At 53.9% G+C, this 12,710-nt stretch overlaps 2 protein-coding genes across 8 annotated transcripts in view; one reads left to right on the forward strand and one right to left on the reverse strand.

The window, feature by feature from the left end:
• AK8 (adenylate kinase 8) overlaps positions 1-930 on the reverse strand; it is a 153,590-nt gene extending 152,660 nt beyond the window's left edge. The window contains exon 1 of one of the 5 annotated variants that reach the window (XR_009215320.1): positions 285-536. Coding sequence is in view for 2 of the 5 variants with exons in the window: in XM_032165492.2 (XP_032021383.1) it covers positions 285-368 (84 nt within the window). In the remaining 3 variants the exon portion in view is untranslated. Of the gene's footprint in view, positions 1-284; positions 537-586 lie in introns of those variants that run through there. The other 4 variants (XM_058445681.1, XM_032165492.2, XM_058445682.1 and 1 more) reach the window with 4 other exon arrangements.
• A 5,269-nt stretch (positions 931-6,199) lies between these two features.
• Positions 6,200-12,603, forward strand: SPACA9 (sperm acrosome associated 9). Of its 3 annotated transcripts, none has more exons than XM_058445684.1 (4): positions 6,200-6,400; positions 9,957-10,159; positions 10,878-11,025; positions 12,178-12,603. In XM_058445684.1, exons 1-4 carry the CDS (start codon positions 6,257-6,259, stop codon positions 12,178-12,180), a joined length of 498 nt encoding a protein of 165 aa, XP_058301667.1. In that variant the 5' UTR covers positions 6,200-6,256; the 3' UTR covers positions 12,181-12,603. The 3 variants fall into 3 exon arrangements, with proteins under 3 accessions (XP_058301667.1, XP_032021389.1, XP_032021386.1); XM_032165498.2 differs by having other exon boundaries at positions 12,533-12,603; XM_032165495.2 differs by lacking the exon at positions 12,178-12,603 and having other exon boundaries at positions 10,878-12,165.
• The last annotated feature ends 107 nt before the right edge of the window (positions 12,604-12,710 follow it).

Consider the following 12,710-nt stretch of genomic DNA (forward strand, 5'->3'; position numbering starts at 1 on the left):
CAGACCATAAGGCCCGCTGGCGGCACAGCCAGGACCAAATCCAGGCTCTAGTGGCCCCCTTCCTCCCTCTGGGTCGCCTGAGGCAAGCCCGGGCAGGGCCAGGGGCATCCCCAGCTCGAGGCCCCCTCGGGGTCACGGCGACACACGAATCGGACACCCAGAGTTGGGCTGCTTCGTGGGCGCACGACTCGGCCCCAGAGACGGGTTCCGGCCGCGCACCCGACGTCGCAGTGGAGGCTCCCGAGCCGCCGCCAGAGTCGCGACAGGCAGGGGTGTCCGGTCACCTGCATCAACTCGAAGATGTGGTTCTCCTCCCCGTACTGGGGCATCTCGGGGGGGATACGGTGCGGGGCGGTGGTCGCGTCCATGTAGCCGTCGCGGCGCGCCGCTCCCTAGTAACCGCGTCGCTAGGGCCGCTGCGCCGTGTGCGTCATCAGCACGCGCCGCGGCCCCGCCCTGCAGCTCCGCTCTGGGCCCAGATTCCCGAGCCTTGGTCGCGCGGGTCGCCCCCTGCCCCGACCTCCCCGGCTGACGCGCTCTGCGGCTCGGGCAAGTTCTTTCCCAACCCCGGCCTCGCTTTTCTCACTTGCGCATCTTAGCGGGGGACACCCTCAGGTGGCTTCCAGCTGGACCTCCTCGTATCCGAGACCCCTGACGAAACCCAGAAGGGGCAAGTCGGCCCTCCGAGGGGACGGGAGGCGGACCCTGCTTCTGGTGCTGTCAGTGCTCCCCAGCCCTGCTCCCCGTGCCTCAGTTTCCCCATGTTTAAAATAGAGAGGCCGGAATAAATGTGGGGGAGGGCGTTTGAAGAGGGAGGGGCGTCTATGAGATGGGCCAGAGGTTCGAGGATCGGGTGGAACTCCTCAGCCCAACTCCTAGCGTCGAGCCCCGATAGACCCCTCCTCCGGCTCCCCGGTTCTGGCCAAGCCGCCAGGTGATCCGATTGCTATGGCACCGGCGGTAACAATCAGGCCCGCGGCCCCGCCCCTTCTCGCCCGACCTCCCCACCCACCCTCGCCTCCCAAGTCCTGGGACGGGCCTCCCCCACCCTCCGGGGCACCGACACTCACGGAGTCACTCCAGCTTCTGGGTGCTCCGTGGAGCGAAGAGCGCTCTAGGACAAGCAAGGGTAAACAGGGATGAGTGTGGGTGGGCCCACTCGGACCCCACCCCGGCCTCTGGGTCAGAAACTGGAAGCTGGGGTGGAGGATGGAAAGATGGAGGGGTCCGAAGGATGGAGGGGCCTGCACAGCTGTCTCGGGGTGGGGGCGAGGGGAAGGTTCGCGCTGGAGACGGAGCTTTTTGAGTCGTGTGAATTCCCAGTGGTACCGGGCAGCATGGTATTTTATTAGTCGCAACACTGAATTGGGAGCTCTAGCTCTTGTCTGTTGCCATTAATAGTAGGAGCTATAAGAGTTTGTTGAACTCTTAACTTTGTGCTCTCGGCAAAACTCTGTTGTCTCTGTACCTTATGGAGAGGGAGAATGGCACAGTCAATGCAGACAGCCCCAGATTCAAGTCCTGGCTCCAGTTCTTACTGTGTGAGCTTGGCAAACTCTCTACTTGCTCCGTGCCTCACTTACCTCCCCTGTGAAGAGGGAACTGCTGAAGGATTTCAGGAGCTAGTGTATTGGAAAGTAACTGGCATGCAGTAAGTACACAATATGTGGGGCTACTATTAGTAGTAGTATCTCATTTAATTGTTGAACAACCCTGTGAAATAGGCACCTTCATTCCCATTTTACAGATGAGAAGTTGGAGGATTAGAACAATGAGGAGTGGTTGGCTGGGTAACTTTGGGTGAGTCACTTCCCCTTTCTGGGCTTCTTTCCTCATCAGTTGTTGATCATACAACCTTAGAACCAGAAGGCCTCTTGGAAGAAGAGGCTAATCCAAACTCTGTCATTTGACAGATGGATAAACTGAGGCCCAGAAAAGGGAGAAATCTTGGCTAGGGCCACTGGTTAATCGGGCAGAGCCAGGGCATGAACTCTGCATCCAGGCTCCAGCTAAAGCCCTTTGCTACCAGCCACCAGCCCAGAGACATGCCCTCCCAATGTAAAAGCCAGCACTGTTGCCTCTTCCCCTCCAAACCGCTTCCTCAAAGTGTGTACACCTTGGTAGGCTTGTCAAACCCAACTGTAAAGATAGCTGGGGAAGAAAAGGAAGCTGCCTCCCCCGAGCAAAGAACACAACAGCCATGCCTGCCATTTGCACTGGAGACGTTTGGTTTGCTTCCTGGACATTTCTGAAATGACTTGCCTTTCTCCTCATTTATTTTAAGCCTTAGGCGCTTTTCCTACCATGATTCAATCTTCTTTAGCAGCCTGGAAAAATACAAATCAATTAAAGCCTAAAACCTATGGGTAATCATTTTTTTCCTCCCTCCTTCCCCAGATCGAGAAGTGCCCGTCCCCTGTGCCTTTCATCCACACTAATTTGGCTGCAGTGGCTCTCGTTCAAGGGACGGTCACTTCGGATAGCTTATTACAGCTCCTCTCATGACATTCCTGGCGTGCATGTCACAAGTTGCTAGGATCAAGAACAGAGTCAGTTTTGCTCTCAGCGGTTCTTGGGGCCACCAGCCAAGGTAGTGCTGTATCCCTGGAGAACTTGACAGCCCCAGGAAGCCCCAAGAGGGTGACAGGGAGCTGGGCACACAAAGGGCAGCCCCCTGAATGTTTAGTCCTCCTTGCTTTGGGTCAAGGAAAAGGGAAAGTCTAGTGGTCATGGAAGTGAGGCCTAGGGCTAGGACTCTAGCCAGTGGCTGAACCCTAAGAGGTCAGCAGCTCTTCAGGCCCTTTGCATTCCCTATCCTCACCTCCACAGTCAATCTGATGCCTGGTGTGTGTTTGTCTCTAAGTACAACCAAGGAGAAGGGGAGGAGGAAGGAGGGGGGGAGGAGGAAGGAGGGGGGGAGGAGGAAGGAGGGAGGGAGGAGGAAGGGAGGGATCCAAGTTAAGAGCCCAGACTTTATAAAGCCAGGCAGAGCTGAGCAAGAAGTCCTGACATGCCCATTCCTTATCTAGCCTCTGCTTCCTAATCTATCTTGTGAGGATAACCATGGTACCTGGCTCTAGGGCCGTGGTGAGGACTTGAGCTAACGCATGTCCTAGAGCCCCATCACGTGACCCGCGCTGTTCTTAGGAGGACTGGAGTGAGCCACCCTTCTTCAGACCAGGATCTCCTTGAGGGCTGGAGCACAGCTCCAGCTGTCCGGGCACCGTACCCACCTTCCTCCTGCAAATGCCCCTCCTGCAGACGGTGGCCCTTCGTTCTCCAGGTTCCCACCTGCCTCCCTGCTTTATTTCCTCCTCATCTAAAATGCTGTTCATTCCACTCTTCCACATGGTCTGCCTTCCCCTGTGAAAGATGAGCTCCTCCAGGGCAGGGAGTGTTGTTGGACACCCCAGCATGTGAACAGTGCCTGGCACACAGTATGAACGCACAAGTGAATGAATGCATCAAGTGCTTTTCACCCCCTTGGCTTAGAAGCCTTCTGCTGCTCTTTCAAATGCTTCACCTGACACTGGGGTCCCTCAGCCTGACCCTGTCCACTGTCCTTTTCTGCACTTGCTTACAACAGTCTCACGTCCCCACACACCGACCTCTAGCCCAGGGTCCCACCCCCACTGCACGCCTGCCTCACCTCTCCACAGCCTCCTTCTTCTCAAGTCCGGGTTCAAACATCCCCTCCTCCAAGAGGTCAAGCCCTTAGCAGCTCCTGCTTCTTTTGAGGTACACACCATGCCTGTGATGGTGTCCCCTGCCATTGCACACACACATGCTTCAGCCACAGTAGCATTGATGATTCTGGTGATGGCACCACCACATTCCGGGCCCCACGTTCTCATGTCAGCTCACCGCAGGCTGGGAGGCTGCTGCACACTGAGGCTTAGGGAGGATGGGCAGCTTGCCCAAGGTCAGCAGGAAGAGGTGGAACCAGGATTTGAATCCAGGCCTCTATGACTCCGGGGTTCCAGCTCCTTTCATGACATTCCTGGTGTGCATGTCACAAGTTGCTAGGATCAAGAACAGAGTCAGTTCCTCTCAACCACTACCAACCACAGCTCCCACCATGGTGAGGGAAAAGCCAGGCCAAAAGGGCACCGCCCCTTCTCCCTGGAACTCCACCTATGTGCTCTCTCTCACTTTTCTGGAGTTTCACCTTTGAGTCATTTGTAAGCCCTGGGCCAAGATTAGGGCAAGGCAAGTGATGCACCCTCAGCACAAAACTTAAGGGAATGCCAACAATTCAATCATTGAGGTGGACGTTTTTCACGTTTTAATGCAATATATTTTAAAAATCAAAAATAATGCCTAAAATCCATTTAGAATAACATGTCAAAAATTTAAGTAAAGGTAGGCTCAGTATTACTGATTTCTCCTTTTGCCTCAGGCTTCAGTATGGCAAGGTGCAGCAGTCTTTTTTTTTTTTGAGATGGAGTCTCGCCCTGTCGCCCAGGCTGGAGTGCAGTGGCACGATCTTGGCTCACTGCAAGCTCCGCCTCCTGGGTTCACGCCATCCTCCTGCCTCAGCCTCCCGAGTAACTGGGATTACAGGCACCCGCCACCACGCCCGGCTAATTTTTTGTATTTTTAGTAGAGACAAGGTTTCACCGTGTTGGCCAGGATGGTCCCGATCTCCTCGGCCAGCAATCTTTTCTTTACAAATTCTGATGTTGCTAGCTCATGCTCCTAGTCCCAGCACATTAGGAGGCTGAGGTGGGAGGATTGCTGGAGCCCAGGAGTTCAAGACCAGCCTGAGCAACATAGGGAGACCCCATCTCACTGTGTCCCACAGGCTGGAGTGCAGTACTGCAATCATGGCTCACTGCAGCCTTGACATCCTGGGTTCAAGCTGGACCCCCAGCTCCAGCCCTGCTCTGGACACAGCAGAAAGAAATATCTCCCGGCCCCGTCTTGTTCTCATTCCTATCCACCTGGGACCTGCTTGGAAGCTTGGAATGTGCCTTCCCTGCCCCAGTCCTTGCTAAATGTTCTGGCCCCTTCCATCTCCAACATCTCCCTTGGACTGGACCTGACCTCAGCACGGCCTTCTCTGACCCCTGCTCATGTGGTGACACGTTCGAGCCTGGCCTTTGTTCTAGAGGCAGTGGAGGGGCAGCCAAGTGTGGCAGCACTGACGATGCTGGTTAGACGTAAAGAAGCCTAGGACCCAGGGTGTCTTGGGCACAAATTTGCTGTGACACCCTGGGCAAAACCTTTACCTCTGAGCCTCACTTTCCCCATAGCAGCTCAAGGGAGTTGGTTTTCTGAGTCCCTTCCAGCTCTAACATGATAGAAATCTAGGGTCTGGAGCATTTTGCACGCACTCAGCGAAATCGTGATGTCATGGAGCACACACCCACAGACTTTTCTGCTCACAGGAGGATTGTAGATGCTCTATGGACCACCCAAATCACAGCAAGGACAGTCTGTGAGGCGCCAAGAGAGAGCCCTCCCCACAGCCTCCATGTTACTCATCATGGCATTCCAGCAATTAACAGGGTCAGAGAGCAGTCCACTAGCCACCAGCCGTGCCCTGAGAATTCACAAACCTGAGACCAAGGCTCCTGCCCCCAGCCCAGAGCAGGCAGACTCACATCTTCTCAAACTAGACAGTCTAGTATTGATTCTCCTCCCCGCTTAATCCATGGGAAGGAATTCCCAGACTTTCCCACCGGTTGCAGAGCGGCAGATGCTTTAAAATAATTTGATCCAAACTGATAATCTCCTGGTTTTATATCCTGTGGCATATCCCTTGATCCCAAGTTTTGCTGACACCACAGCGAGGGATTGGAGGGTGTGTCTGTATACGCGTGCATGTGTGTGTGTGTATGCATGTGCCTGTATGTGTGTGTGCACATGCATGTGTGTGCGTGTGTGTGTACGTGCGTGTGTGTAGATACCCACATCTGGAGAAACAGAACCAGAGATACTCTGTCCACAGCTGAGGGAAGAAGTCACATTTCATGGCAAAGAATGTGTTCATGGAGGGTGAATTTCGAGGTCAGGCTCAGCTCCATCATGGACAGCCTGGGGGTCTGGACAAGTGTGCAGCCTCCCAGGGCCTCGCTTTTTCTGTGGGGAGGCGCTCACAAGGCGCTCCAGTGAGAGGGGCCATGGGTATCCCTCTCCCCTGACAGTTCTTCCCTCTGGAGCTGGATCTGAGCATTGGGTCCCAGGACCTAATCACTATCCTCTTTCTCCCCACAGATTCCTCCTCTCCTGTAAATGACCACAGAGGAAGACAATGAATGAGGTGAAAGAATCCCTTCGCAGCATCGAGCAGAAGTACAAGCTCTTCCAGCAGCAGCAGCTCACCTTCACCGCCGCTCTGGAGCACTGCAGGGAGAACGCCCACGACAAGATCCGGCCCATCTCCAGCATCGGACAGGTGGGGCTCCCGACCCCCACCCCAGCCAAGGGGCAACAAGCCTAGTCCCCTCTCATGAAAGATGAAACCACTGGGGCCCAGAGAGGGGAAGGACGTTTGTGCCAGAATCAGGACCCAGACCCAGAACCTAAATAATGGAATGAGTCCTTCGTTCGTTTCTCCCCCAAATATGTAAGTGAATAACAGCAGTTAAAGAGGCGGGTTTAAGACTCAGCCAGCCGGCCGGGCGTGGTGGCTCACGCTTGTAATCCCAGCATTTTGGGAGGCCGAGGCGGGCGGATCACGAGGTCAGGAGATCGAGACCACGGTGAAACCCCGTCTCTACTAAAAATACAAAAAATTAGCCGGACGTGGTGGCGGGCACCTGTAGTCCCAGCTACTCGGAGAGGCTGAGGCAGGAGAATGGCGTGAACCCGGGAGGCGGAGCTTGCAGTGAGCCAAGATTGCACCACTGCACTCCAGCCTGGGCGACAGAGCGAGACTCCGTCTCAAAAAAAAAAAGACTCAGCTGGCCAGGGCTTAAGTCCTAGCTCTACCATGTGCCACTGCTGTGATCTCAGGCCAGTGACTTCACCTTTCTGTGCCTCAGTGTCCTCATCTGTGACACAGGTTCAGTGGTCACCCGTAGAAAACTGGGGATTTACTGGTGACCAGAGGGATCCTGTCCCTCCCATCAGATTCCACTGGGGGTTGAGGAACTGTGGGATGCCAAGCACACCGCCAGGTGCTTTCGCAGATGTTTTTATTTAACCTGCATCTCCTCCAGGGTTAGCTGCTGTCCAGGTTTTCTCTGCAGGACTTGGAGGCCTCAAGACCAAATGAGCCTTCCAGGAAGTTAGGGGCTGGAGCTGCAGTGCAGTTAGGAACACACACGGGCTGGCCCTTCACAGCTTGGAGGGAGTCAGCTTGTGGAAGGGTAACTGCCCCAAGATGGGTGGGAACAGGCGCAGGGCTCAGAACTGCAGAGGAGAAACAGGCTCGGGAGGAACAAGCAACCCTCGCTGGCAGCATCCTTTAAAAAGATTTTTTCTGGCCAGGTGCGGTGGCTCATGCCTGTAATCCCAGCACTTTGGGAGGCCGAGGCAGGTGGATCATGAGGTCAGGAGTTTGAGACCAGCCTGACCAACATGGTGAAACCCTGTCTCTACTAAAAATACAAAAATTAGCTGGGCGTGGTGGTGTGCACCTGTAATCCCAGCTACTCAGGAGGCTGAGGCAAGAGAATTGCTTGAATCTGGGAGGTGGAGTTTGCAGTGAGCCGATATTGCACCACTGCACTCCAGCCTGGGCGACAGAGTGAGACTCCATCTCAAAACCAAAACAAAACAAAAACAAAAACAAAAAAATGAAAAACTTTTTTTCTAATTTTGGTAAAATGTTTCCTCAATTTTTTAACTCAAAAAAATGTTAAATGTAGAGGCCAGACACAACGGCTCATGCCGGTAATCCCAGCACTTTGAGAGGCCAAGGTGGGTGGATCACCTGAGGCCGGGAGTGGAGACCAGCCTGGCCAACATGGTGAAACCCCATCTTTACTAAAAATCCAAAAATTAGCCAGGTGTGGTGGTGCGCACCTGTAGTCCCAGTGACTCGGGAGGCTGAGGCATGAGAATCACATGAACTCTGGAGGCAGAAGCTGCAGTGAGCCAAGATCGCGCCGCTGCACTCCAGCCTGGGTGACACAGCAAGACCCTCTCTCAAAAAAAAAAAAAAAAAAAAAAAGTTAAATGTACAGAAAAGGTGCACCCATATAACCCTCACCCAGATTCACCAACTTGTGACATTTAGCCACTTTAGCCATATTTGCCCATGCAGGCAGCCCCTGAGCTATTGGAGAATAAACTTCCTCTTCTGTAAACCTGGACTTCAGGGGAAAAAAGAAAAGAAACTGCCTACATCCTTTTTAGTCCATCCTCTAGAAGCTTCCAAAGTCAACAAGTGTCCCTTCAATCTACATCAATGCATAAGGGAGTGGCCTTCTTGCCTTAGGTTCAGCCGAAGGCTCTTGGTAAACAGTGGCCTTGTGTTCTGAGTTGCCTCTCACCCCTCCCCTTCCCTCCTGAACCAGAAGCTTCCCTGCACACCACCCCCCACCCCCTCAATGCTCTGTTGTAGTTACACCGTGGGGCAGGTTCCTCCTCCTCGACCCCCACAGGTGCCTTTGTGGGGGTGTGTGTGTGTGTGTGTGTGTGTGTGTGTCAAAAGCCTCTCCCCCTTACAAAGCTGCTTGTGCCTGGCAATCCTTGGGAAGGAACCACTTCAGATTGTTTGGAGAAACATCCCTTAGCAACAAAAAGACAAAAGGTTACAGCAAGAAAACCCTGATTTAGATGTAGACCTTTGTGGGTGCTGGAGGAGGTGATACCTGCATCTGTCATCAGATTGTGGAGAGTAGAACCATCTGACTATGAAATGGGTCTGTTCATCTGGCCTGGACCACAGCCTATTCCTCCCTAGCACAAGATCAGACCTCCCGCTCTGGCCCAACCTCAGATGCAGTCACTGGGTAACCCCATAAGCTCCACTTACTGGCCTGCCCCTCCTTCTCCACCTTGTGAACACAGTATGGCTGAAGCCCAAAGGATTCCAGTCCCTGCTGTTTCCTCCTCAGTATGGGTGGCCCATGCTGGCATTTCTCACAATGAACCCTCTATAAGTGGGATGACAGACACTGTGGCATTAAGTCAGAGGGCAGCCCCCTTTTGCTTTAGGCAGCGGTTGGTTCAGGTGGCACAGGGACAGGTGAGGGGTAGGGCACGGAGCAACTGAGCAGGGGACAATATCCAACTAAGCCACTGGTGCCCTGGGTGGGTTACTTCACCTCTCCAAACCTCCAGTGCTCATGTCATGGTACTCATCTGTAAAATGAGAATTTAAAAAGGTACCTACTCAGTGTGTAGGGTTTAGATGAAGACAAGTGAGAGCAGGCCTGTAAAGAATTTTGCATGGTGCCTGGGACACTTGATTTTATATCCATCTATCTATCTACCCATCCATCCATCCATTTAATTTAATTAATTATTATTTTTTTTTGAGATGGTGTCTTGCCCTGTTACCCAGGCTGGAGTGCAGTGGCATGATCTCGGCTCACTGCAGCCTCCGCCTGCCGGGTTCAAGTGGTTTTCCTGCCTCAGCGTCCTGAGTAGCTGGGATTACAGGCATGTGCTACCACACCTGGCTAATTTTTTTTTTTCCTAGTAGAGACGGGGTTTCACCATGTTGACCAGGCTGGTCTCGAACTTGTGACCTCAAGTGATCCCCGCCCACCTCAGCCTCCCAAAGTTCTGGGATTACACGTGTGAGCCACTGTGCCCAGCCGATCCATTAATTTCATATCATCTGTCTGTCTATCCATCCATCCATCCAGCCAGCTATAGAGAGAGATACCACTATGTAGAGTGGTCTGTACCTTAAAATGCTTAAGCGTTACTTGCGTCTCCCCCATGAATCATGGAGGGTGGGAGGGAGTAGGGTGGTTACTTCTGGACATTTGCACCTAAGCCAGCCAGGACCCGGGTTGGCATGTCCCCAGCTCATGTGGCGGTGGCCTTTGCAGGTGCAGAGCTACATGGAACACCACTGCAACAACTCCACAGACCGGCGGATTCTGCTCATGTTCCTGGACATCTGTTCAGAGCTGAATAAGCTCTGCCAGCACTTTGAGGCCGTGCACTCTGGCACTCCAGTCACCAACAACCTCCTCGAGAAATGCAAAACCCTCGTTAGCCAAAGCAACGACTTAAGCGGCCTCAGAGCAAAGTAAGTCCCTCTGATGCTGCTCTTGAGGCCCCGTGTGTGCCTGTGGGGAGGCCTCTGTCCTGCTTCTTTCCTGTTGCCTGGATCATGTGGCTCCTATTAGACCACCCTGGGCAGGAAATCCCAGTCTCCACTCATTTACTGGAATGACACGGATTCAACAAAACCTTTTCTTTACAACCATGGTAGACATGGCAGGACACCACGTGTCTCACAGGTGTTAGCACCAGGCAGGTGGAGAAGGGGGTGTAGAGCCCAGAGCAGTTGCCCCCAGAAGCCCACAGAGATCCTAACCGATATGCAAACAAGTGGACACCAGAGCCGCCTCCCAAGGGCGGCAGCACTGCCACTGAGGGCTCCTCATCCTGACAGCCCAGGAGCCCGCAGCACAGTGGGCCAGAGCCTGGGGAAGCTCTGTAGATACCAGGGTGAGAAGAGCCAGAGTGATGAGCCAACCAGTTCCTCACCCCAACCCAGGTTTCTACGGACCATGGGGCAGTGGTTTGCACCTCCTGTCCTTCACACCAGCATTACCTGGGGCTTGTGGCACCCCAGGCCTGGTCTGCCAGAATCTCTGGGGACAGAGCACCTCAGCATGCTGCGTGTCCAGTTCTAAAGCCTCCCCAGGTGACTCTGCTGTGCCTGAGGTCTGGCAGCTGCTTACCATGGCATGGCAAGTCCCGGGAGCATGGGCTCACCTGGCCCCCCTGCCGTCCTGCAGATACCCTCATGATGTGGTGAACCACCTCAGCTGTGACGAGGCCCGGAACCACTACGGAGGCGTGGTCAGCCTCATCCCCCTCGTCCTAGACTTAATGAAAGAATGGATCGCCCACTCCGAGAAGTTGCCACGCAAGGTGCTGCAGCACGTGAGTGAGCCCCAGGCGCGCCAGGAGAGCACCAGGGGAGCCGCTTGTCCTGCCCAGGCCATAGGCACCCAGCCCGGGGCCACTAAACACAAGTATAGACAGCTCACAAAAGGCAGCCTCAAACCCAGGGGATGTTCAAAACCGCCCTGGAGGCCTCCTGGTGGGAAACTGTAACTCAGAGCCAGGAGCTCCGTTGGTGGAGAGCTTTGCTGTTTAATTTGGATTTTACTGGTTGGTCGTTTTTTCATTGGTACCCACGGTCCCTGCCACTTACTAACTCCAAGGGAATCAGCCAATATATTACTGAGACTTCCTGTCTCTCTTCTTGCTTTAACTTCTTTTTTTTTGAGACAGAGTCTCGCTCTGTTGCCCTGGCTGGAGTGCGGTGGCGCGATCTCGGCTCACTGCAACCTCCGCCTCCCAGGTTCACGCCATTCTCCTGCCTCAGCCTCCCAAGTAGCTGGGACTACAGGCGCCTGCCACCTCGCTTGGCTAATTTTTTGTATTTTTAGTAGAGACAGGGTTTCACCATGTTAGCCAGGATGGTCTCTATCTCCTGACCTCGTGATCCGCCCTCGTGATCAGCCTCCCAAAGTGCTGGGGTTACAGGCGTGAGCCACAGCGCCCAGCCCTCTGGCTTTAACTTCTAACGTTTCCACTTCTAAGCATCAGGCTCCGTGCTGGTGAAGAGGAAACCCACTTACAGGAGTTGCCCAAATAGGATGGTGTGGTAGAGGGTCCCAGGAGGGCACTGAACTGTCACCCAGGTCCTCTTTGAGCCACATCCAGCTCCAGTGCCAGGCCTGTCCCTGCTGCGGGCTGTAGTTTTGCAGAGAGCGATCAAGCTGGAGACCATCTGCTCCTTGTCCCACCACCAGCCCCAACTGTAGGCAAGGCACACGCTGTTTTCGAGCCAGGGATGCTGCCCTCCAGGATGGAGTGGGTGTGGACATGTGGAACACAGTGTGTTTATTTTTTTTTTTTGAGATGGAGTTTCACTCTGTCTCCCAGGCTGGAGTGCAGTGGCACGATCTCGGCTCACTGCAACCTCCACCTCCAGGTTCAAGCGATTCTCCTGCCTCAGCCTCCTGAGTAGCTGGAATTACAGGCGCCCACCACCCCACCTGGCTAATTTTTATATATTTTTTTTAGTAGAGACGAGGCTTCACCATGTTGGCCAGGCTGGTCTTGGAATCCTGACCTCAACTGGTCCACCCGCCTCGGCCTCCCCAAGTGCTGGGATTACAGGTGTGAGCCACCGCACCCGGCCCCAACGCAGTGGTGTGTTTAGTTCTCCGGACCACAGCCAAAGGGGAATAAACTCACCTTTCCTTCTCCTTTACTTGGGAGAGGGAGACCATGACAGAAGCCAGAATTCTGATTTTGTGGCTCCTAAGGGCAGTGACCTGGTTTTCACAGCATTGTCGAACCCCGAACATTGTAAAATGTGTCCCTGGCTTCTGAGCTTGCCCAAAGTAATGTCTGACTGTTGGTTTTCCCTTCACAGGGGACGACTTAGCTTCTGTATTGTTGCTTCCTCAGGGGGAGACAGTCAAGAATAAAAAGTATTCTACCACCTCTCTGCCTGATTTGGTTTCCTGAGATTTATCCCTGAAAGAAAACCTACATCTCCCCTAAGACATCAAAGGACACTGGGCAGTAGCCACACATGCAAAGCCTCAGCA

This window comes from Hylobates moloch, unplaced genomic scaffold, assembly GCF_009828535.3.
Source record: "Hylobates moloch isolate HMO894 unplaced genomic scaffold, HMol_V3 SCAFFOLD_10, whole genome shotgun sequence".
Classification (NCBI taxonomy): domain Eukaryota; kingdom Metazoa; phylum Chordata; class Mammalia; order Primates; family Hylobatidae; genus Hylobates; species Hylobates moloch.